Source organism: Falco peregrinus, chromosome 7 (genome assembly GCF_023634155.1).
Source record: "Falco peregrinus isolate bFalPer1 chromosome 7, bFalPer1.pri, whole genome shotgun sequence".
Taxonomy (NCBI): domain Eukaryota; kingdom Metazoa; phylum Chordata; class Aves; order Falconiformes; family Falconidae; genus Falco; species Falco peregrinus.
The window spans coordinates 41,867,209-41,893,100 of record NC_073727.1 but is presented as its reverse complement, the minus strand read 5'-3'; the positions used below and the strand labels follow the sequence as shown (position 1 = coordinate 41,893,100).

Sequence of the window (25,892 nt, the reverse complement as noted above, 5' to 3'; positions counted from 1 at the left end):
TATATATTTATCTTAAGCCTAGGGTAAAAGTGAGTGTAACACGACCACTTTTCAAAACACCAAGGGTGAACGTCCTTTGGTTTTGCTCTTTTGTTTCACTTATCTTACTGTCAGTTATTTCTTTGCTGCTTGGGAGAATTCCTTCCCATCTCTTTTGCTTCTCTCTGCTTCTAACAGAGGTGAAGAGGACACCCTACCACAGATAGGGGGACATAGATGTGGCTCTTCCATCCAGCCAAAACGCCAGACCCATCTCTGTCTCCTTAGCCTAGTGTGTCTGGTGCAGGTGGATGGCTCAGTCCCGTGTCCCCCACTGCCATTTCTGACTTGGCCTAAATGCAGAGCAATAAAAAAAAATCCACAACTGCAAAAGACCCTTCTCATTACCACTGCAACAGTTTCTTCTCACATACTTTTTAGTGCATTTCCAGCTCTGGTTGTAAGTGCTTCCAGCAGGGTAGCTTTCACTGTTCCTCTTGAGAGACTATTCCCCAGCTCAATAAATGTCGCTTCCAGCAAACTTCTTTTACACGTGCCCCTCCTGTGCTTGCAGCACTTTTCCAGTCTTGGCCTAGAACAAGGGGAACAAATATCTTTTTCCCCACAGAGTTTACACAATAGCACAATGAAGTTGCAACAGCTGTGCACTCCACCAAGTTATTTTCACTTGCCAGATAGTTATGTGATACCAACTTTGTTGCTTGCCATAGGTAATTTCCAATTTTGCTAAATGATGAAAATTCCACTGAAGGGCAAACCCATGCAAAACAGACAATATTACAAACTTTTTAGAAGATGTAAGAAAAGAAGTATAAAAAAATCTTTATTTAAACTGCTGACCCCAAGACTATGTCTGATGGGTCTTTCTTCCTCTGAATTCACAGACCAGTTACAGGCACTCACTCTGTTGGTGATGTTTCCTTTCTCTTTTCAAAAGACTGGCAACTGTGTTATTTTAGACATTCTAAAAAAAATGCCTTTGCCTGCATTTTTCTTAACCTAACTTGAATTAAGAGTGATTTCAAAGTAACCCTAATTTGCTGTTAGGCAATTACCTTGCTGTTTCGAAATGGTGTGCCACTTTCCCTCACCCAAGGATGGGCAGACCAAGGACCTGGCATGCCTCTGGGACAGGCACTGAGTGAAAGGTTTTATTTGTCCCCATGGAAGCTGCAAGGGGACAAACTTTCTTCCAGTGTCTGGTGATGATCAGGAGAGCTCTTGGACACAGAGCCCAAAAAGGGCAGGCAGCATGTCTGAAGCCCCAAGCTCTCCCCAAAGCCTTTCACCCCTGTAGCTGAAAGCAAGTCATTCATTCTGCTGTTTCTCTCCAGGTCTGGCAGACGCTGCACTGCAAGGGTGTAGCTTTCAGATGCTGTTTCTGATAGACCTCTAAATGCACAAGCTGCAGTACAATGCAGTCATGTACCATGTGCCCAGTGATAAACATCCATATCACGGAGTGAAATGGGTGCTGTTGGCTTGTGAGACTTGAAATCACCTACAAAATCATATATACATTCACCAGCTCATCATATGAAAATCTCATTAGACAAAACTCAAGCTGACTATATAAATAAGAGAAAGCTCTGAAAATTATGGCATCAATCCTTTGGAAATCTTTCTCCAAAATAATTCTTGCTATTTGCAGATCAAAAGCTATTGTTTATCTCAAATTCTAAAGAATGAGGCAAAATTCATAGCAGATGTGTCTCCAAAGACTTAAATAGCTGAGTGGTAGCATATTTTTTGGATTGGCCATTCACTAAAGAAAACACGATGTGAAATATTGCCATTCAGTTTTGTTTGCAGCAAGGCATAACAGGAAGGCACCATTATTTTTAAATGTTCAGGGTGCAAAAAGTCATATGGCTGGAAGAAAGATGCTGTGCCTCTGGGGAGCTCTGACTCTCCCTCTCAGCTCATTTCCAAGGATACAGAGTTGAGACTCAGTAACACAGGCAGAGGTGCCTATAGCCCAAATAACAAAAGCAGCATGCCATACTTCATCCTTGGGGCTAGAGCAGTTTGTATTGTGACTTGGGATGTCTGCTGGTCCCTGATGGATTACGCTTGCTCTGTCTGTGTAAGTAAAACAACTTATTTCAAATCCAACCCTTCTGAGCTTACCAAAACTGCTTTTAATCAGAAAAAAAAAATCAGAATTATGCTTGTAGAAGCCGCCTTTTCGGCAGCAAGTGCTTCTTTCAGATAAAAGTTCACAGTTTCATTGGTGGTTTAAACCACTAACGTTAACTGTCAGCCCTTACACTGGACAACAGAGGAAATAAATTAAAAAGTGGCAAGCAGATGACTGCTAGTTATCTGTTTACTCACAATGTTTAAATACAGCTGCCTGTGAACACAAAGGTCTGCAACTAGGACTCATTCAACTGCAAAAGCACCACAAGCTCTTCTTTACTGTGCTTGTAGGTGATACAAAAACATACCTCAACACCAATTCTGCTTGCTGCCTTAATTTTCTCGAGTACTGTGTACATGAGGCACAGGTATCTTAAAAGCTGTGATTCTTCCCCAAAAAACAAGAAAAGCAAACATGTGCTGAAAGGGGAGCTTTGTTCATTGTGCTCTTTAGGGTCTGGTTCTCTGAAGTACTGAACATCCTTATTCCTTCAAGAAGGCATTTGAACCCTTAAAGAATTTGATATCTGACCATTTAGCCATAACAAAGTGGCAGTGGGTACACTTGCCCTGTATAGGTGGATGGGCCCCTTAGGATAATCACATTTCTGTGCCAGGGAAATTCTGACACTTCTTTGCTGCCTTTTCTCCTGTTCCTGCTCCCCAAACTAGAAGAAAAAAACCCCTCTATATCAAATTCTAAAAACCTTAGACTCACTTTTTGAAGCGACAATTTACCATTTTCAAATTCTGTCAGATATTACTCCAGAAAATGCAGAAATGTGCCTGAAATCAGGATTGTTACTACAAAAAGTTGACTTTCACAAAACTCTTATTTGACCAGGATACATTTGTATTCAAATAAACTTTAGCTAACTTAACGACATGAAATGAATTAGGGATTGTGGCAGAGTTCAGCCTTTTCCTGATCCTTGCCACCATGCCAAGTTTTATCTTAAAAAGGCTCTGAGGCACTTCTCTGTTTCTAATATTCAGCAACCCTCTTTTTTTTTTTCATTTTAGAATTTTTTTCTTTTTTTCCCTTCCCGATGAATTCCCAAAATTGAAAAATTCCCTAGTAAGGAAGAGGGGAGCAAAGGAGTGGGGAGAAGGTGAAAGGAAGAAGGAGATGAGTGCCTTTTATTTCCAGTATAGATAGAAACAACTTGGGTAAAGGTACCAAAACTGAGCTACCAACTGATGCATCCAGCCAACAGAAATGGTGTGTGGTACTATGCAGCTGGGCTAATTCCCCAAGTGGGAGCCAACACCATTTGCGTGCGAGACTGAAGTCATGTCTGAAGTTGAAGGGAAAGAAAAAGTAACTGCTTTTAATAGCAGTCCACTCTACCCAGACAAGTTTTTCTGCTGGATACTGTAAATCGTGCAAACGTTACAAAAGCTATAAAATACATATTTAATTTAAAATACCTATTATATTCTACATTTTCTGAAAAAAAAATAAGACACTTAGTACAAAACATGATCATTATTTCAAACAGAAGCCATTTTCACACAGTGTTTTAGCCTGTGAGGAGTCACCGTGTTCCCATCTCCGGTAGAACACTCCTGCTTCTATGTTTCCCTCCCAGCCCCTGACTGCTCGGCCCTGTATTGGTGTGAATATAGCCAAGGAGTTTTAACAGCGTGAGAAATGGGAAGGGCAATGCAGAATGTGCCAGAAATATAAAAGAAACATGAGAGAGAGAAGAGAGGGTAGAAAAGTGTCTTACCACCAAAACACAGTGGTTTAAGCTGTTCTTTAGCTCCACTTCATTATGAAGTTCTCTATCTGAGGGCACGGTGAACTTGCAAAGTATAGTGGCTGTGAAGCTTCAGGCTGTACTAAAACCAACGCTTCTGACCCCGTTATGCTAAATACTTGATACTGATACAATTTACTAGTATTTTACTACTTCAGCCTTTCAAAACTCAAAAATCATGACAACACCGAAAACACTCGTAGAATCTATACAACACAACACCTTTTAAATCCCAATTCTGCATCAAAACTGCATGATGGGGAGCAAGACTTCTCAGCTCATCACCAAGGGAAGTGCTGACTGCCTACAAACTCTGCTGGTATTTCAGGAAGATCTCTCTGCTTTCCGTATGAATGGAAAGCAAGAGCATCCCTTGTTGTGGTGGGTTTTAAGACCGACAATTTCAAAGATAAAATGAAAAGTGATTGAACTCAGAACACTGAAGTCAGGATTTTCTATTTTCTTCTAGATATTTTTCCTTTTGTGCTGCTTGGTTTGTACCTGAGAAAAACTAACCTCTGAATCTGTTAAAAATAGCAACATGCTAGGTAAAATGCTAGGGGAAAAAAAAAATTTAAAAAGCAAAGATTACCACTGAAGATATCTTTGCCTTATGCTAAAGCCTGTTCAATGAGAACTACTAAAAATTCAGAAGCAAGACTAATGCTGGTATTACTGAAAACTGAAATCCTACAGGATTTCTGGCACTGAAAAGATTATGATTTCAAAAAGCAAAAATAAATAAAAACGTAAATTCTTCACCATCATTTGAAACTATCCCCAGCCCTTTGACCTTAAATAGTGCTTGCTTTTACAGGAAATAACAGCAAAAAGAGGGGGGTGGGAGTGAGGAAGGAAAATGATTTATGCTAACAGTGGATTTGACTGATGAAACATTAGGTTTTCAAACCAAACTTGCTTACATTCAGTAAGAGAAAGAGTAAAAAGTCTTCTTCAACTACTCTTTAGATCATTTCTTCAGGCTTCATACTTGACATGCGGTCTGATATTAAATGGTTACTTGCTAGAAGCCACACACAGCAGGAAGTGCTAAATGCCAAAGGGCCTTGAGAATCGAAAACACAGTAGCAAAATGCTGAACAGATCCCACAGTCAGCTACTGATTAGTTGCTGCAAAATACGCATTAAATCCTACACTGCCAATGTCTGCTGTCCAATTTCTACTTAGCCAACTATGGAGATTATTACTACATTTAGAAAATACTTTTTTTTTTTTTTTAAGCATGAGCACAAGTCTGAATATTTGATTCTAAAGTTGTCCCAGAAACTGGGTCATGTGTAAATGACACCCAGTATACATGGTTTGTATGTGCAAACCATCATGTTCCCAGTGTTCCCCCTTTCACACTTAGGCTTAATCAGGCTTGCTAATACCAAGAACCTACCCCAGTTATTCTGCAAGAGTTGGTGTGGAATAATATCTTTTAGTCCAGTATAAAACAGGCAGACTCTTATTTCATATGCATTATGGTATAAACTCATATTAGAAATGGCTGACTAAATTCTGTCGCACATTTCTTCCCTGCACACCCATCTAATCTTGTAAAGTAAACAAGTGTTCAGGCAGACTTGAACTTTGTCAATGTATGCAGTACAAAATGTTATAAGGCTCCTGGATTTTTCCCCAGCACCCTTCTGAAACTCCAGGTTACATATACGGATGACCAGAATGGGATTTAACTTTATGGGTCAACAATCTAAGTGTGTTTCCAGGTTATTACAAAGAAGTAGATGCTTCAATTCTATAAGCATATGTCAAATTGCATATGGTTATGTTTGCTGCCTCTTTCTGAGTTTAAATTTTCAATTGATGGGAAAATATTATCCTGGACTTAGTGACAGGATGTACTATCTCTTGAAAATGACATAGTCGTGTTGAGTCTGGTTTCTAAATTCCCCAAAATTATTATTTGTCTTAACTTCTGTAGTTTCCTACACCAGATTATCTGCTTTGGGCTTCTTGGTAAATTCTGTACTTTGATTTCTATTGTAAACACATCCTGCTTCATACAATGGAGAATCATGTTTTTCCCTGACTCCCATATTTTCATATAATGTGCCAAAACCAGTTGGTTTAGTTATGAGAGTTCTTCCACATGATGAGGCTGCTTCCTCCTCACCCCCATCCTGATGAGTGACCCCCCCCTATCTAAATGACCTCCCAAAGCACATCTGATCTCTTCTTCACAAACACTAATGCAACTCCCATAGACCTTGGTAGAGCTCTAGCTTGGTGCATATGGACATAGATCCAACCAAATGGAATCTGTAGCCATTTTGGGAAATATGAGTACAAGTGCAGAGGGAAAGACAGACAAACTTTAGCAGCTAACTACCTACCCACCCAAAATTTAGCTTTTTCCCGAGAGTCCGTGCCCCTAGATAATCAAGTCAATGTCTAGAGTAAGAGTATTCTCAAATACCTTCAACCATCAAAAACGTTTCCTTTGCATTAACCAGAAAATTTCTCGGTTAAGAAGAAAACCTGACATTTGTTAAATTTGCAAAGTAGAGCATTCTAAGCATTAAAAGCTCAAATAAGTCCAAAATTTGTCAGTTTTCTTCCCAACCAACATCAGCCACTCTGATGCTCTGGTCACTATGAAAGCTTCCCCAGTTCTTCACTTAACTGAGGGATTTTAAGCTATCTTTTTACCCACCCTATTCTAAAGTCAGCAGCAAATGGCATCATAGCTGATTCTCATTACCATTTTGAATAAATTAACCTGAAAAGGACCAGTTTGCTAGCCAAAAATTCCCCCCAAAATACTGATATGTATAAGTTTTGAGACAGTACTGGCATTTGCCCTCAGCCTTTCACTCTGCTGCAACCCAGCATCTGGTGTAGAGTCTAAGGTATTGATGAATTGCTGCCTTAATTCTCAGGTAGGGTTTTTTTGTGTGTGTGTCACCAGAAAAGCATGGAAAAAAGCATGAAAAGAACGGAAACATGCATGAGAAGCTCACCTCTCTACCTGAAAGGTGAGCTTCTTAGCAGTGGAACAAATTATCTGAAACTTCTCCTTGCTAAAGAGCAAGACATCAAGAGGAACTGCAGCAATATAACAGTGTCAATCCTAGAGTGGAGAAATGGGTGGGTTTTTTACTTCTGGTCTGAGCAGTAAAGTTCCCTTTTCACCAAGATGTGTCTCACCACAAACCTCACCACCTTCAGAAGAAAATGCAAGGCTGTATAGCAAAACCCACAACACTAAAGAGAGCAAACTGAAAACTGTCTACGTGGACATGCAGATAAAGAACAGGCACCACAGTAGCTCAGGTTGGTGCCTGAGGGTTGTCACAAAGAGAACCACCGCTGCCGTCCTGCAACTGGAGCACAAAGGTGACTGATAGGGAACAGCAACATCCCCTTCCACCCTGCACCCAGGGCTCACTGCCCACGCTAAGAGCTGCCCTCAGCCGCATAGCCACCAAATCTAGATTTTGGAGAAATTCTGGGAAAGTATTTGAACAGGGTCTTTGTTTCAGATGCAGTTCAGTCCTCATCTATGCTGGGCAAATCAAGAAACTTGGCAAACTTGACCCACCTTCTAAGGTTGGTTTAAATCTAGTCACTGAACTTGGAAGGTTGCTTAAAGGTATGTAATGCAAGAAGCTTTCTTGAAGTGGCTCTGGTGTTGCTCTGAAATTTTAGGAGAATGTGTTTTTCTTCTCAAATCTCCTTGAGATGCTCTGGAAAAGTAGCCAGTTGTCAGGTGGGATGTACCACAATGCTGAAGTAATGCACAGCCTACACCTGCCAGAGAGGCTCTGAACTTCACTGATATTACACTTTTCCAGGGTCTAAATCAAAAGTCTAGATTGTGCCACCTTTGCTCATGATGAGTTTATTCCCCCTAGGTTCTTCCCAAAAGTAAAGGAAGAGTTGGAAGGTAAAGGCCTGATACAGCAATGGGTGAGATGCCAGCCCAGAGAGGGGAATTAAGTAATCTTCTACCACTAACCCTACAAGAAAAGGCCAGCTTTAAGAAGAAGAAAAACCTGAAAATACATTCTCCTTTCAAACTGGACTGCAGCAAATGAAGTGAGATGCTGTCAAGTGATACCAGAAAGTGAAAGTTGCTTCTTCCAGCATATGATAACAGCAGAGGAAGGAGTGGGGATAAGAAAGCACAGGTACCATGAACACGGGGACCACCTGACGAGCCTCACTGTACTCTTGAGATATGTACATATCTAGAATAACAAACAGATGCATTTTATAAGCCACTGCCAAAGCTGCTTTTAGAAAGGCTATTATATTTCCCTTAGCCAGACGGGTCTCTACAAATCTTGCCTCTTAACAGATCCTCCATTGAGAACAGTGGATCGGGACGTGGTAAAATAAAGGACAGTGCAAACCCTCTGTAGGGGTACCAACCCATCGCTAATGGAGTGCAAGCAGACAATACCATACAACTGGCATCAAGATCTAGAAAATGAAGACAAATATGCAACAGGAACTGCAACTTGTGACTTCAACAGCTGCAAGTGAATCACTCCAGGAACAGGCAGCAAGCAAACATTTTGCAAGTTATTTAAAATGCAAATTGTTCTTTTCTAAATGAAGCAGCTGGAGCACAGGTAGCATCTCATGTAAATGAGTGACCTACTTTAATCAAATGGTAGAACTAGAGAAAAAGGTAGGAGAAAAAAAAAATAGTAAGGTTCATATTGTTTCTCTAAGTGTTTTACATTTCTGTCCCCATTATGATTGTTCTCCAGGTTAGTAGGGGAATGAAAAAGCAGGTTATTTTAATGGCATCTCAGTATAAAAACAATTCTCTAACCACCACATCAAAAATTAAATAGCTTTGCATCTTTAATGCATACTTTCCTTTTTAAAGAGGGAATCAACAGTTGTGTGGCAGCATGTATTTTTGTTGTGTCCAATGAGCAGCTGGAAAAAAATACAGGAAGCAGCAATAGAGAAAATAAAGAATAAAAGAAAAGATGACAAAAAAATAAAAACCAGAGAAAGAAACTCCTGTCACTTGCTGGCAGGAAGCACATCCTCAAAATTAAAAGAAAAAAATCAAGTAGGGCAACAGGGAGGCCTAAATTTTGTGTGTAAGAAACTACAAATAACAACTCATCTTTGAAAACACCATCATTTTACCTCCACTGGATTTGCCAGTCTCTTGTAATAAACCCAGCTCATTGATAGTAGTCTTTGTAGCTAAGCTAACAATCAACACAGTCTAACACTGACATAGTGGCAATCTTGTCAACCTCTGTGGTGATCCCTCCACACCCAGGTTACACATCAAGCCATAGGGTGTTGTTGATGCAGCACGCTGCCAAGATGGTGCTGAAATACACCTTGAGCCTAAAAGTAGATTTGGACAAACCCCTGGAACCTCCTCCCTATCTCAAATGTCCTTCAATGTAATTTTTAAGTAGACACAGAAAAAGGCAGAGAAAAAAATTATGCAGAAAATGCCACTTAGAGTTGTTTTTGCTTGCAGCTGCTGGCCCCACAAGTTGAATCTACTTGCTCCTATGTGACTAAGCAAGCTTTCACTCCCTCTCTCCTCATCAGGCAGGCGTAGCCGTGCATTTGAGCTTCCTCAAGTAAATGGCCTGCCTCATCTCAACACTCCCTGAAGAACCAACATAAGAGGACATTGTGGTCCATTGCAGGCCCAACCATGCGCCGCGCTGTCCTGCTCGTGCAGCAGCAGAGGGGGTCCCTCAGTGCGCACTGGAGCATCCCTGGTGGTGCTGTGGTTCAGGAGTACCTCTGTCCAGCAGAGTGTACCAGTGCATCCAAAACACCCACATCGCCAGGGACGTATGTGCCTGCAGTCTTGTTTTAGTCAACAGAGCAGGGCTGATTTACAACCACACAAGCACACATTTTCAAAACGTGCTCAGCAGTATGGAGACCAGAATTTCATTTTCCTGAATACCTAACTTCAGGAAACAGCCTGAGTAAAGTATAGCCCAACTGAGTATGTATTTTAATTTTGCCACTTTCAAATACCTGCACTGTAAACTAGGACCCTCACTTCCTCCCATTTTACACAGCAAAGCTATCGCAAATCCTGGAGGAAGCGTAGTCTGTCCCAAAAGGGCACTTTCCACACCCAAATCACCTCTACAATACTTCGTATTGCAGTAGTTACCTCCTGAAGGAGGATGGTGGGATACTGACTCACAGGTGGTGGTGGGGGGGGTGTTTTGTTCTTGGGTATTTTATTTTGCCTCATCTGTTTATGAAAAACCCCAAGGAGCTATAAGTGCATGAGGTAAAATTCTAACATACAATTGAAGTGTAACATGTGAAGTGGCAGAATGTGGAGTTTTGATGTCCCCGCAATACACCCTTGAAGCCTCCCCGGCGCTTTTCTGCCCTTGTAGTCGGCTGCTTTGGTGACGGGATGGGTATCCACGGCTTCACTGGGGTTCATGTAAACCCGGGGACACCGGCATGAAAAGCCAGGAACCTGCCAAACATCATCTCGAGGGGCAGTTCAAGCACCACGTAAACCAGGGACCCACGCTTCGGCCACTGACAGAAGGCAGACCTCGGTCTGGGAGGCAGGGCAGGGTGTGGAGGAGGATGTCTTTTCCCAAATTCCCCAGCTCAGCTCAGCTCGGCTAGGGGCGGGGGGGGGGCTCGGACACAAGGACCCTCCCCTCCCTCCCCCTTACCTGAGCCGCCCACGTTGGACCGAAGCAGGCAGGTTCTGCGGGAGAAGGAGAAGGAGGAGATGTCGCTTTGGGAGCGGCCGCGGGGACCGGGCAAGGACCAGAGGGGCGGCGGTGCGGCCCCGGTGCTCCCCGGCCTCTCAGCCATCGCCGTCGGGGAGCCGAGAGGGGCAGGGAGGAGAGCAGAGGAGGGAAAGAGGCGGCGAGGGAGGGGAAAGGGAAAGTTTGCAGAGGAAGAGCCGCCCCCCGCCTCCGACCGCCCCGCCGGAGCGGGGCCGCCCCGCCGGGACAGCGGCGGGGATTTCGGGTCTGTGGGAGCCCAAGTTGTGTGTCTGCACAGGGGCAAAGCAGGGGCTGGGGGTGTGTATGGTGCGTGTATGTGCAGATGCACACACACAAACACCCCCCAGGATGTCTTCGTGCTCCCTGCTCCAGTCATTTCCAACTCTCTGGGGGAAAAAAAAAAAAAAAAAAAAAAAAGAAGCATCAGTTAAAAAAGAGCAGAGCAACCGACATCACCACTTCTGTTTTGTGTAACAGGGTGCCCTCCCTCCTCCTCTGGCCCGGCCCCCGCAAAACCGGGAGGTTGCACAAGGCATCGCAGCCCTGCAGCCGAGCAGAGAGGGCAATGAGTCAAATCTGCTATCCCCCCACACACACACACCTTAGACTTTCTTAAGGCTTGGGTTGCAGGCAAAAGGCTTTTCACAACCAGTTTTACGACGGTGTGACTCAGTATTTTGGGAGGAAGGTGCTCTTCCTGCCTCCCAGGTCAGAAGCTGGAGTCACACAAACTTTGGCAACAACAAAATCAAGCCCTGTGGTTTCATATTCTGGTGTTTGTTTTACAAATACACTTTTATGACACGATTCATCTTTAAAAGGATTTTTAATTTTTCCACTGCTTTTTACAGGCAAATCATTTTATTGTATGCCTTGAATAAAATCCACACTCCCCTGAAGCCACTGGCACAAAGGCAAAGATAGTCAGGACATCACCCTGGATTTTTAACACATCCAGTGCCATGTTATCTAGCTTTCAAATATGAAAGTCCCATTTAGGCTGTATGAAAACATCTTAGGAACTACCACTCACCAGGTTTGAATCAAATCCTATCGAGTCTGAAACTTGTCCATGTGAAATTCGGTTTCTGTCCTCTGCCTCTACCCAAGGAACCAAGTGCCCTCCTTTCAACACCAAGCCCTGTGCAGCTCCCCAGGTGCAGTGGTTTTGCAGGCTTCCCAGCAGTCATGGGGCTCAGGCACCCTTCATCTTTGTCCAAGCAATCAACCCAGTACATGAGTCTGGTATGTCAGCCATCAGTCAGGTCAAAAGGTCTTTTCTGCACAGCATCTCCCAGGGAATTGCCTTCATTATTTTCCCCTCCTTCTTCCCTCTGCTGACAGACTAGCCTGCTCCTTCCCTAGCTGTGGAGAGCTTTCCCAGTGGGGCTGTGCTGAGATCAAGAGGCAGGGGCTTCTCCTTGTGGGGCACAACAGTGAGCTCCATGCTTATAGACCTTCCTGTGGGGGCCTGGTGGTGCAGGCAGGCACCCTGTACCCCAGTTCAGAGAGCTTTCTGGAGTCACAGGCAGTGGCCTTGCGTTATTCGCAAAATCTTACAGTGTACTATTTTTATTATTTAACCTTTGCAGCTTGCATCATTACAGATGTGTCTGTACACTGAGGACCTTTTCCCTCACTGGAGATTTCAGTAGCTGTGCTTGTGTGGGCTGGTGACATTTTCTGAACCTGTTTATGCTTTAATCAGAAGTGTACTCATGACTGCTGTTTACTGAACTGGTTTCTACTTCTTTTTTCTTTTTTTTAATTTATGGCAGGTCACTGATGTCAGTGGGCTCTGGGTCCGACCCCTGAGCTTTTTTTAAATCATTTTTCCTTCAAAGCATTTGGAACCACAGAGCAGTTGTAAGTTTGGCGTGCTACACAGAATAAGGTTCAGAGACTCTGCTTCAGAATTCCCATATTAAGGAGCTGCTCATTGTCTTCAGTCCTTTGTTGTGATCAAAAAGAAAAGAACATGAGAAATCCACAGATAAACCAGAAAAGATACCATAGCAAGAGGTCAAAGCTGTTTAAGTATTCTTTTTGACAAGCAAAGTGACATCTAAAGGGGTGAAGGTAAAAGAAGACATACATAAAGTAGGTCAACACTGAATGTACAAGAGATATGAAGAGGCTCCCGTTGTGATATCAAAGTGCTTTTTAAGTCAGAGTAATGTGAACAGTCAGTCAGAAAGAATAACACCATGGAAGTCACAATGTTTTCTTATCAGCCTGTAACTTAACACACTCATCAAGGAATATAAATGAAAACATTAAAAAAATTAGGTACTTCCTGTTTTCACAGCCCTTTAAATATTTTTGGATTAAATGTTAACAGCTGTGGTTAATGGCTCTGGAAACTGAAATTCTGTTTCCATAGAACAGCAGTAAAGTATACATGCTTCCCAGGTGGAGAGAGATTCATTCATTTACTTGCCTGCTCACTCATTTTTGACTGTTCTGATGAGTTTGCCAAAGAAATTTCCATTCGTGGTGATGATTCTGGAGAGTTAGTATTTGCTGGTTAAAACAAATTTTCACAAAGGCCATCCCCTGGCTGGTAGGGTCTGATGCAAAAATACACAATTTGGGCATCAGCAAAGACTCGAGAAGCACCAGATGATGCATCTTTAAAAGTTTGTGTCTGCCACCTATTATCCGCAGCACACGTGCCAAGTGTCATCTACTGAATTGAGGCAGCTTCAGCACAGGCTCCCTCTGAAGCCATTCTAATAGTCAAAGAAACGTTTCCTTAACAGGCTTTGGGGGATCTTTCTGCCCTGGAAGCCATCATGCACCAGTGGGCTGGAAGGAGCTGCAAAGCAATGCGGGGAAAGGGGAAAGGGAAGCTGTGCCTGTGGTTGTAAGCAGACGGGAAGGGCAAAACCAGCAGGTCACCACTGCAGCAGGCCCTGGCTGCAGATCCAAGACCGTACCCTGGATCGGGCTGCGGGCCCAGCAGACCCCGGCTGGCAGCTTTCAGGCAAGCACTGAAGGAGACGGCCAGTGCTCCCCGGAGGAGGGGGGCAGTGATGGGCCACGCCGGGCCGCGCCGGCAGCGCCTGGGGCGGGAGAAGGACGGTGGGATGTTGGGCCAGGCAGAGATCACTTCCTTCGTTTTCTTAAAACCCTTAAAATCCAGGTGACAACGCGTGATCGAGCAGCCACGGCCGCAAAGGGGACCAGGCCCCCAAGCAGCTGGCGCCCCTCTACGCGCCGCGGAGGGGAGGGCCGCGCCCGGGGCGGGGCAGAGCAGAGCGCAGCCGGAGCTCCTCACCTGCAGGCGGCACGGCTGGGCCGCACGGCGGCCGGAGGGCGGCGGGCTCGGGAGGAGCGGGCGGGGCGAGCCCGAGCCCGCCTTGTGCCCCGGTCCGCCCCGCCTGTGTGCCCCCGGCCAGCGGCCTCCGCCGCCGCGGCCTGCAGCGCCGCGACCCCCGCCCTGAGGAGCCGCCTTCCCTCATCCCGCTGCCGCCATGTCGGGCCTGCCTGCCCGCGCCGCGCTGCTGCTGCTGCTGCTGCTGGGGCCGCCCGGGCTCCTGCCGGCGCGGGCGCCAGGACGCGGCGGGCGGCCCCGCTACGAGCCCACCTGGGGCTCGCTGGACGCCCGGCCGCTGCCCGCCTGGTTTGACGAGGCGAAGTTTGGCGTCTTCATCCACTGGGGCGTGTTCTCGGTGCCCAGCTTCGGCAGCGAGTGGTTCTGGTGAGCTCCCCGGCCCGGCCCCGGCGGCGGCGCCTGGCAGGCCGTGGGGCAGCGGGAGGGTCGTGCTGAGGTGGCTGCTGCGGGTGGGGCCTCCTGGGGGTCCGAGGGCACTGCTCGGGCAGCAGCGCTTCGGGCAGGCGGGGCTGGGTTTGGTGTCCCCAACCTGAAGTGGTGGTTGGGTTTAAAGCCCCTCTGCAGAGCTGAGGTGCGTGGGAAGAGGTTTATGGCCACCTGAGGCCATGGACTGCGTGGTGCCGTTAAGGCAGGAAGCAGTTTGATGTGCTTCTGGTATGTCTGACCATCTGTCTGCCCAGCCCTAGAACTTGAATTTGTTGGGTAACGTTAACCAAATTGAGTAGAGAGCTCGTAGAGCTGAAAGATGTGCTTCCCACAGCGCTGGTGAAAGAGGCGGTTGGGTGGCTGGCAGCAGCAGGCCTCTGCAGGGCTTCGATGGAGGGGTGGTGGAGGGGCTCTCCCCAGGCCCTGTGGGCGCGGGCACGGGCACTGGGTCTCTCCTGGCCTCCGGAGAAGCCTTGCACAGTCCTGCTGAAGTGCTGGGGCACTCTCTGTGGGGAGCGCAGGAGCCCATCACTCCCTCCACTGTTGTCCTTGCTGGGCAAACTGCCTGCACTTTTCTTGTGCACGTTTTGTGCTGTTGGTGGTTTTCTTCTATTTTATTATTATTATTATTGTTATTAAAGAGTACTTTCCACTTTAAAGAGCCTAAACCTCTGATCCTTCAAATAACTTTAATTCAAAGGCTGAATAAAACCTTTAGTTTGTGGGTGCTCACTAGTTCAGACCTTTGGGCTGTCAGCACTTTTTTGCTGTCTCCTTTCCGTGCTCTACCAAATACTTCCTGTACGGCTTCAAGTGAGTCCCGTTATCATTTACAATATGAAGTAACAGCAGCTCTGTGGCAGAGCTATGGTAAACCTTAAATGCAGTATTTGTTAAACAAACCAACATTGATATAAACAAACCACTGTTTTCTGACAACATTTACTCTGTTTTCTTCGCAGTTATGTTCAAGGGTTTCAGCAGTTTTTTAATGTGGGCTCTGTTTACTAATAAATTACTTTCGCAGTGGGGGTGCAGGAGGAAGCTAGCTTTGCGTTCAGGCCTTACTCTTGAGTGCTGTTACTCCAATAGTGGTCACACAGAGTCAGGATCAAGTGTTTATCTGTTGTTCTTCTAAAAAGACCCCAAAACACTCTAATGTTGTTGATGAAGTTTTATATTCCTGTGGCCTCCTATCCTTAGCCACATATGAGTATAGAGCTGCTTCAGGGCCTTCTGGCAGCATGTGCAGTCAGATGATTGAGGTCCTGCATTAGCAGCTTCAAATGAAGGGTCATAAACTCTAGTATCACCCAGCCTGTCCTCCTTTCCCTGGAGCTGCACAGCCTTGGACGGGATGTTTCTAGAATCTAATGATGTCAGAGTAGAAGTGCTCATGCTAGCAAACCATGTGTCAAAGGGAGAGAAGCAAGGATGTTACATACTTAAAAATCAGAATTGTTTTTTTTTTCCCTAGGCTCTTTCAATGAGGAAGGCTGCCTCTGCCTCTTTCTTCTAGATTTTTTCCCTGTTTGCTGCCAGAGATCATATTTGTTTATGTTGAAAGTCTGTTTGGGAAGGTTACAATATCCATACAGTTACTGTGGTCTTACAGAACTGAGGTTGGAGTCCAGCTCAAGACAGCAGAGAGAAACACATTTCAAACATTGAGGTTCTGGCCTGGTTTATTCCTTCACTTTCAGTTTGTTTTCATTTATATCTAAATTTGCCAACAGGATTTTTGCTGCTTCGCTTCATTTATAGAAATGTGAATGCTTTCAGACCCTTTTTTCCGTAAGTTTTAGCAGTCACAACGTATGTTGTTGTTAGGAGGTCTCCAGCAGTAAGGCTGTTCATGCACTGAGGGCTGTTAGGTGCTGTTTCTGGAGCTCCTCTTTCATTGCTAGGTAGGGGAGGGATGGAGCGGATTGGGAATAAATAGTACTCTTGGTGATTTATGGTCTCTGCCCATAATGAGGGTAAGAGACCACACTTGGACCACAGCAGAGCTCCAAGCCTTGCTGTGGACTAGACCAGTTGGAATAGTCTGGAATACTGGTCGCTGTCATGGCAAAACACAGGATAGAAGCTGTCCCTCTCTTTGCTAGGTGGGATGCAAAAAGAGATGTTAGAGCCTATGACAGAGGTGCGTTTGTAAGTATGGGGTTCTTGCAGAGTCAGGTGGTTGTTGGAGGACATGCCTTCTAGTAGGGTGCCTTTGCTTCAGAGCCTCACGTGTGCTGTGGCTGCAGCACTGCTCTCTCCTGCTCTGGGGCCATGGCCATCTGCTCGCACATGAAGTCACTCAGCTGCATTTGACGTAGAGGGGTCTGGACCAGTGGAGAGGTAAAGCTGCTGGCCTGCATGTTTATGGGTTGCAGGAGTTGCAGTGTTGGGGGCAGAGCAGAGGTGCCTGATGGCTGATGTGTGAGACTTGAGGAGGGTGAGTTATGTTAGTCCAGAAAATGTGCACTCATCGTGCTACCTGAGTTGCTTACATGGACTGTTTACCAGTGCTCTCTAGTGTGGTTTTGAGATTTGGGTACTGATCAAGACTGCAGTTTTTTCATTCTCAAAGTGTCGCTGCTTTGATTCATTGTTCCAAATGAAATCCTGGGACCCTTCCAAAGTGGAGTGCTTGAAAGAGGTAGAGCATGGGAAAAGAGGACAGAGAAAAGGAAATCTTTGATAATTAATATTGTTCTGAAGCAATTTTGTCTTACTGCAGGTGTCATGTACCTCCACTGCATGTGCCTCCCAGTGTGAACTCAAATAGCAGCTGCTGACTTCAATTCTCTTTCCTTTGTCTAAAAATACACTGGCAGACATGTTTTGCTCTGTATTTTGTAGGTGGTTCTGGCAGAAGGAGAAGAGAAAGCCTTATGTGAAATTTATGGAGGCAAATTACCCACCTGGGTTCAGTTATGAAGATTTTGGGCCACTGTTTACAGCAGAATTCTTTGATCCCAACCAGTGGGCCGATATTCTGAACGCTTCAGGTGCAAAATATATTGTCTTAACTTCAAAACATCATGAAGGTAAGGGAGAGGTTTGTGAATGTTAGTAATTGTTGCATTTCTGTCAACAGAATAAAAATCCAGGTGAATTTCCCACCGCCGAGAGAGACAGAGAAAGCCAGGCAGGCTTACCTGCCCCAACCCAGCCAGAGAGGAAAGAAACCACCCAAGAAATGTGCATGCATTTCCTGACTCTTACACAAAAGCTATGGCCGTGAAGCTTGCATGGAAGGAAAAGTAGATAGTGTTGTAGTTCTGCTGCTGTAGGTAAGAGCATAAAGCAGTGGTGGCAGCTGAGCTTCTTGCAGCAGCCATATTTTACTTTTTGCTGCTGTGCAATTTATTGCTCAAGGAACCACAGAAGTTAATTTTGCACTGTTTAACATAAGGAGAGCTGCTGTGTACAGGCAGTTAATGAGCTACATAGGTTTCTCCAGGGAATTTAGTACAGGAGTCAACTTCAGAGTTAAAAATGTACAACTTCCTGTTGCAGTGCATAGAAGCCAAAACCTTCAACCAGGTCTGTAACTTCACAGGTATGATTGATTTTTGGCATGGTAATTGTAAGACGCTTTGCAGAGAAAAGTAAAGAAAAAGAAAGCAGTTGGAAGGAGATATGGTAGCAAAGAAAGTATAAAATACTAAGATGTGATATGACAGTACATCTAGTGAATGTTGTTGGTCTTCGGGGAGATGTGGGTTCAAGACTGGCAACTCGTAACTTGTGAATTTTAATCTCAGCTCTGACACACATAAAATCTCGGTCTTGATGATGCCTGTGGCATAATTCCCAGTGACTTCAAAAGGAACATGATTCTTTTAGTCTGTCCTATAGCCTTGGGCATGAATTTTTAGCTTGTTTGTCTAGTTGATACAATTACACATATCCAGTTCACGAAAATATTGCAAGATTTATTAGACAATGTGTATAGAACAGTTTGAAGGTGTGAGTGGAGCTCCTGTGGCAGCAGTCTAAGTCTGCCGTGCAGTAGTGCTTGTAAGTGCTTGTGCTGGAAGTCTGAAATGTTAAATCCCTCCTGATATTTAACGCTAGTATTTTAAAAGCTCTTTCAGGAGTTTTTGCACTTTGCTTGTATACATGTACTGAGTAGCTGATTGAGCTGTTATAAATGTCAAGACAAATGAAAAGTGAATGTTTGCATAAGATGTAAACAGAAGGGAGGAGAATAGTCTTTGAATGCGAAAGATAGCTTGTGTGATCTGCAACTGAGAAAGCATTTTGTCTTCCAGTTGTTGAATGTGTTTTCACAGTTCACATTTGATGCATTCAGCAGAAATGTACATGCCTTGAAAGTTGCTTTATTTTTGGTTAATTTCATTGGGACGTATGAATGGAGAGAATAATAAAGGAAAAGGAATAATTATCCTAAGCATTACAAAACTGAAAAATATAAATGCATATGTCTATGTATAAAAAAAAAAAATACATAAACGTGTCTGGCATGGTGTTTTGATGTTATGACTACTATCATTGTGCATAAATGGATTATAGGCATACTTTATACCATGTTAACAATATTATTACATAGATGACTTTTATGTTTATTTTTTGTGAAACACGTGTACACTGCTTTCCAGAAAGAGGGATTAGAACTTCCCCTCTTCTGCTTCCCTTTCTTATCCTCCCATTTTTCTCTTTTCAGGCTTTACTTTGTGGGGGTCCAAATATTCTTGGAACTGGAATGCTGTTGATGTGGGACCAAAACGAGATCTTGTGGCTGAACTGGCGACGTCTGTTCGAAACAGGACTGACTTGCGTTTTGGGTTGTATCATTCCCTGTTTGAATGGTTTAATCCTCTCTTCCTTGAAGATGCCACCAATGCCTTTAAGACAAGAATGTTTCCAACCAGTAAATCGTTACCAGAACTCTATGAAATTGTGACCAAGTACCAGCCAGAAATAATTTGGTCTGATGGGGATGGAAATGCGCCGGATACTTACTGGAACAGCACTGGTTTCTTGGCCTGGCTGTATAATGATAGGTACATAATGGTGCTGATTTAGCTCCTGATCTGAAATGCTGCTGTGTCTAGTTTGTCTCACTTTCTGTACATTTTGTGGAGCTTACTACCTCTGCTTATGAGGACTTAACTAAATACTAATTTTCCTGAAATGCAGAATCTAGGTCTGTATTTCTTCGAAATATCAAAGCTTGCTTTAGAAAAAACTTTTTTTTTTTTTTACCACATTTGCAAATTACTCAATTAAGATGGTATTGGCTATTCTACCCAATCATATTCTTCCCTAGGTATTGTCTACTGAACAAATGGGATAGCAGGATAATTTAATAACATGGGTACATTGTTGTCATCACAGACTGAACATCTGGCAGGAGATGTCAAGTACTGGCTGACTTCTGGCAGACTTCCTGTGGAAGTCTGGAGCATATTTGCCTAAAAAATGCCAATTCAGACCTCTTACTAGCAAAGAATGAGAACAGGATTCCTGAAATTGCACTTAATTGTAATAAAAGTACAGAAGTCATCCTAAATGTTCGTTTCTGGGAGGGGTGCGTGTGGGAAGGATTACAGTGGCTGTGACTGCGTTTTATAGAATAAAGTTCACAAAAATTTCTGTTTCTAGTCCAGTCCAGGACACAGTTGTGACCAATGACCGTTGGGGAGTTGGCAGCATCTGTACACATGGTGGCTTCTACACTTGTAGTGACCGTTATAACCCTGGCCACCTCCTGCCTCACAAGTGGGAGAACTGTATGACTATTGACAAAAGGTCGTGGGGCTACAGGAGGAACGCACAGCTTGATGATTACCTTACAATCGAGGACTTGGTGAAGGTACAGTGGGGCAAAGGAGTTGCCTGCAACTTCTGATTCTCCCTCCTGATAATTGAAATGTTATATAGCACAATTCAATGATGTATCTATTGTTATAAAAAATATTTTAACTGAATAATGAATCAATGAAATAATAAAGCATTTTGTTCATTTGCAGCCTAACACTGGCAGGATGGAATATCCATGTAGTTCTTATTATTTTCATAGAAATGACTTAGAGAAAAATTATCTAGTAAAAATTAAGTCAGTTTCTTGGAAGCTGTTTCTGCTGTGAGCAACTGGCCAAGGACTGTTCTGGACAGTCCCATAATAACCTTTTCTACTAAGTTGTCCTGGTAACCGCACCTGTAATTGATGAGAAGTAAACAGTTGCAGTTTCACAGCTCCTGTTCAGGAATGCCTAATTGAAGGCTACATCTTTTCTCTCTTCCAGCTACAAACAGTTTATAACTCTTAATAGTCTTTTTACTTTGTAGCAGGAAACTTCCCTTTCATCCTGCTTCATTTAAACAAAAAAACCCTATACACTTATTGCAGACATACTGGTAAACACTAACAGCTGCAAAGAGCTGATGTTAATTAAACACAGATTCCCTTTGCTAGTCTAAAGTATTTCAAAAAGATTTGAAGTTTTGGAAAACTGAATGAAAGGAAGACTGATCAATCTATCTGATAAATGCATTTAAAAGCAAAATTCAGCTAGTAAGGAGAATATTGTTTGTTATTGTTGCTTAATCTGTTCCTAGTACTGTCCTTGAGAAAGATAATTTCAAATTGAAGTAAACTCCTTTCAGAGGCAGAAGGTGTAAATTCATTCAGTAGCTTGTCTTTAGCTGTCTGTTCCTCAGATGTGTGCAGCTCAGTACATGATCTCTGGAGGGCAGTGTGGATGTGAACACAAATATTTATGGACTCTGTAGAAGGCTTCCTTGCCTTTTACAGATGTCTCCGTAAAATAGGGAGAGGAAGGAGGAAGTTGCCTCTCTTAGCTTCAGTGAAAATGAAGTAGCATCTATTAGCCTTATTCTCCTTTTGTGCAGAGAAATCAGCTATCCCATTCTATCACTAAAACCCTCATGAAGTTCCTAGGAAAGTAAAAATGTTAAAAAAGTTGTAGGATTCTTATGTAGGTTCAGCCAGATATATTGCTGCAAAAATGTATTTTGAGCTGTATTCTGCCATTAAAAAAAATGATAGCAGAGTTTTTGTTTTATGGGAGCTTAAATTTTGTATTGACTCTTGGGATGAACCCCGAAGTCTAACCATGCAGCAGTAACACAACTTGTTCAGTTAATTGTTCTCAAGCAGTATGGCAGACTTTAGAAAGTACTTCAAATGTATGATTTCATTAGCTGTAACCATATGCTCTGTGTATGTGTTTAAAAACATTTCAGCAACTTGTAGAAACAGTGTCTTGTGGAGGAAATCTCTTGATGAATATCGGGCCCACTCACGATGGTCGCATTGCTGTTATATTTGAGGAGCGTCTGAGGCAGATGGGTGCCTGGCTGAAAGTCAACGGGGAAGCCATCTATGGAACGAAACCATGGAGAGCACAGAATGACACGGTCACACCAGAAGTGTGGTAAGGCTATTGAACCCACATCTAGGCTGTGTAAAGCAGCAGCAGGGTATGTGGAACTTCAAAATTCTTAATGAGTTGATGTTACAGGAATCACCAGCTTACTTTTTTCACAGCACACAAAATGAACTCTTTTGTCAGTTTGAGTAACTGCATATAAAAGTGTGTACAAAAATGTAGGTAGGTGATGAGAGACCATAGTTTTGGGATGATGCTGAGGCTGAAGGGAAGGTTGCAAGCATTTCCTTAGTGACCTTGTGCTTCTCAGTGTAGCTGGCAACAGCAACTATAAACAAAAATTATAAATCTGGAAATATAAAACTGCTATGAAGTGTTTATCTGTACTATGGAATACTTGATGTCACTCTAGAAAGAAAGAGGGGAGAGTAAGAAACTAGAAATCAGTCTAGCATATTCTGCATTTCTTTTTAAGGTAAAAATGCTTGGGAAGATAACAGCAATTACTTGGCCGCTAAATTCAGCCAGTCTCTGGACTCTCCTCCTATGAGGCCTTTGTGCCTCACAGCTGCTGTAATGCCTTAATGATCCATCAGGGTTTAGGTCCTGACCCTCTTCTCTGCCTCAGTGGGCCTTTTTACTCCCGTTCCCAGAAAGATTTGGCTATCTGGCTTTAGCCTTGAAATGCTGAACCATTGACGGTTCAGTAAAACCACTTCCAAGAGCAATAAAAAGTTGTAACTAAAGGAAGGAAGGAGGGATGCATGTTTCAAGTGTATGCCACAAGATTTCTAAGGACATACTGTAGATAATGTCTGCTGAAATGAAACTTTTAAAAAACTAGCTATGCAAGGTGCCAGGCTTTATTGTTGTGCATACTCTTTATTTTTTTGGTAGAATGTTTGTGTAGAGATGTGAATTACCATATTTCTCTGAATATAACTCAGAACTATCTGTTAACGATTCCCCCTGCCCTGCAAGTACCTCCTTCCTATATGGCTGCGCAGCAGTGAGTTGTTAGGTGCTTGCTGAAGTTACTACAGATGTTTACCTCTGAATTCAGTTCTTTAATACTCTTGATTACCTCTAGTTTGTTGGAACGTATTTTCAAGGAACAGGACTTTAATAAAGGGTATAAATTGTCTGAAAAGATGGTTATGTGTGCAAAAATGTAATTAATGCCAGCTTTTCAAATCCATTTTTCCAGTCTTGAAAGCACTCTACGTATAACTTCAGAAAATTTACAAAGAAAAACTAACGTGCCTTTCTGTTCCCCATTCCCAACCAGGTATACTTTCAGCCCTAAAGAAGGCAAAGTCAATGCTGTCTTCCTTAACTGGCCAGGCTCTGGGACTCTGGAACTTGGTGAGCCAAGGGCTAAGCTTGGTGAAACACAGGTAAAAGACAGCACCCCTCCAGCATCTCCACTTGCCCCCTTTCCCTTCAGAACAATGAAGTTTTTAACACACAGAGTGAGAAATGAACATACCCTGAAGGAAAACGCCTCTAGGACTCATCATGTTCCATCGTGTTTATTTTAGTTTCTGGTATCTTTGGGAATGCATAGCTCTTGGGACAGAGTATGTTGGAAGAGACCCAGCAAAATGTTTGTTTTTGTTCTGGGATGTCCTTGCCATAGTCCTCCCAGTGGGATGTTCTTCTCCAACAAACAAAAGTTAGACTGAATTGTTTGCTGGGCTGTGTTTTAGCTTGCAAACTAAGGATCATAAAAAGAGGCCAGGCAGCCGGGAAAAGAACTGTGCCACCCTGCTTGTTTCCCTATGTAGACTACCTTGGTATGACTGACCTTTCTTTAGAAATAGCCATTCTCACGACTTTGGTGATACTGTAATTGCTGTAACAGTGCAGTAGTTTCAAATCAAAGCCTTGCACAAAGGGAAAGCACACAGTTTTCATTGCCTAGGGAGGCTAAACAGTAAGTCAGTATGACCCTAGGTGTGTGCTTTATAGCAAGTGGTGGTCAGAAGTTGAGGACACAGATGCCACCTGCCCTAGCAAGTAGCGTAACCCCAATGGAGTGGAACAGCTGGTGCTCGGGACTCAATATCCACACTGTGCATTTAAGGTGGGGTTTCACTTTGCCTTAGCTCTGTTCTGGTCTCACGTGTTGGATGTCTACTAGCTGCTGAAATGCATTAAGGGTGTTTCTGGACTGCCTCTTCTGGTCTAGTTCCATATGCAAATTAATTAGTGCCAAGGCAGCTCTGTGATAAGGAAGAAAGAAAAATTTCAGAAGTGGTAAGATGCATCTTGAATTTTGGAGAGGCATCTAGACTGTATGTACACAAGAGAGTAATGTTCATCAGTGGCAGAGACCAGTCTTCAGCTGCTCCACAATTTTCAGCATTTCACCAGCTGGTATAAGAGTCTCACCATAAAACCTATTTGTGTGGTTTTAGTGGAGGGGTTCTTCAGGTCAGCTTTGTTTGAGATCTGGCCGTGCTCTGTAAGAAACAGTGACGCTCATCCTAGACTTCAAGTTCTACTATGGGAAACGGGCATTTCAGAAACAGGTGATACAAAGCTGCATACTGTGGCACCTAGATCCCTGCTTAGGCCCAAATCCTACCCCAAATACTTCTGAAAAGTGTTTATGTGCCTTCTACAGCCCTAAGTACTTCTCCAGACCCAGCTTTATTTACTTACATACCTACTTTGCAAGTATTTTTGCATTACCTTTAACAGTCATTCATTTGGTTGGTTTTTAGCATTCAAGGATAGCTGGATAGTAAGGTAGCTATGGATTGACGTTTCCTTTGTCAGTATTGCACACGTTGAAAAAGAACTGTTCTAATTTTAGTGTATGTTTCTATCTCAGGTGACGCTGGTTGGCTACAAGGAACTGCTGAAATGGGTTGCGCTGGGAGAAAAGGGAATTGTTATAGCTCTACCTCAATTAAGTCCTAAGGAATTGCCATGTCAGTGGGGCTGGACTTTACAACTGACTGACATAAACTGAGCCATACACTGCTGGAGCCCTGGGTAGTACGGAACGCTGATTTTTTTTGCCCGGTTTCTCACTCTTGCTCGCTTGACTGCGAAATATCAGTAACTTCACATTTTTCATGAAAGGCGGGTTATCGAAGGATGGAATGAACCTCACATGAAATGTAGCACTAGATAGTTCAATTTCTGCATACAGTTTGTTTCTTTGAACTTGTGTGAAAAACTGAGCATTTACCTTGACCTCTCCACTCTTAATCAGCTTCTTGCCAAGTTATGTGATGTGAAGTATGGGGTGGGAAAAAAAGAGGCACTAGATTTTTAAAGCTATGAGAAAAAAAGCTAGCTCATGCCAGTGTCCAAATGCACATAAGTCAGTCAGATTTCTTACGTTAAAAAAGGGATACAACTTCTACAAAACCATACACTAAAACCTGTCAGTTTTAGAGAAAATAATAGACTTTTTCCAGTTGTGTGCAACAACTGGCAGCTTCAGCAGCGTAGGGTAACAGACCTGCAAGAACAGTCTTAGAAAGGTCAGGAATTCATCACAAATGCATGGAGGCAATGCATATGCACATATCTTCATTTCTTATCATGAAAATCATTGTTACATGTTCCTAGTCTTGAGTAATACTATCCATGATTGGGATGCAGGTAAAGTGGGAGGGTGGTTTTGCTGTTTTTGTATAATTTTACATGGTTAAAGCTGACTTTTGTTTACAGCTATTGTTTTTACACAGTTACCAGAGTGCCTTCTGGACTATAAAACAAAACACATACTTCAATGACAACTGTTTGGTTTTTTTTTAAAAAAAGTAGACATAATCACGAGTTGCTAGGCATGCTCAACTTTGGCAGAGTGACAATATTTTAAACAGAGGGTAGATGGCATCCAACTTGAAAAATTCCCAAACTCATTGTGTCAGAGTTGTAGGGACAGACCTGCAGCATGAAGTTTGCAAAGAGGTGGTGGTACAGGACAACAAAAAGCATTACTTGTTTCAGTATAGAGACCAAAGGTTTATTTTTCCTGTGTTAGTAAGTGCAAAACAATTACGGTATAAGTTAAACTTGCTATTGAAACTGTGTTGATTTTAAATGATGGAGCAGGTGAGGTTATTGCCTTTCCTGCTAGTAATGTTAACA

General features: G+C 43.4%; 2 protein-coding genes across 3 annotated transcripts in view; one reads left to right on the top strand and one right to left on the bottom strand.

Annotated features, from left to right (window-relative positions):
• Positions 1–10,813, bottom strand: part of PHACTR2 (phosphatase and actin regulator 2) — a 141,556-nt gene extending 130,743 nt beyond the window's left edge. The window contains exon 1 of one of the 2 annotated variants that reach the window (XM_055810127.1): positions 10,584–10,813. In XM_055810127.1, coding sequence (XP_055666102.1) covers positions 10,584–10,728 — 145 coding nt within the window. In that variant the 5' untranslated portion in view covers positions 10,729–10,813. The remainder of the gene's footprint in view (positions 1–10,583) is intronic. The other variant, XM_027796654.2, reaches the window with a different exon arrangement.
• A 3,122-nt stretch (positions 10,814–13,935) lies between these two features.
• FUCA2 (alpha-L-fucosidase 2) lies at positions 13,936–25,551 on the top strand. Its single transcript, XM_005230244.4, has 7 exons — positions 13,936–14,346; positions 17,257–17,444; positions 19,088–19,427; positions 20,029–20,239; positions 21,634–21,824; positions 23,068–23,176; positions 24,619–25,551. The coding sequence occupies exons 1-7, from the start codon at positions 14,120–14,122 to the stop codon at positions 24,757–24,759; spliced, it is 1,407 nt and encodes a 468-aa protein (XP_005230301.3). The 5' UTR covers positions 13,936–14,119; the 3' UTR covers positions 24,760–25,551.
• Positions 25,552–25,892: the final 341 nt, after the last annotated feature.

Bases quoted from the DNA above. Each gene is read 5' to 3' on its own strand.
- FUCA2 (XM_005230244.4), top strand. From the start codon at position 14,120: ATGTCGGGCCTGCCTGCCCGCGCCGCGCTGCTGCTGCTGCTGCTGCTG. The intron at 14,347-17,256 runs GTGAGCTCCCCG...TGTATTTTGTAG, and splicing joins TTCGGCAGCGAGTGGTTCTG to GTGGTTCTGGCAGAAGGAGA. The intron at 23,177-24,618 runs GTAAAAGACAGC...TTTCTATCTCAG, and splicing joins CTAAGCTTGGTGAAACACAG to GTGACGCTGGTTGGCTACAA.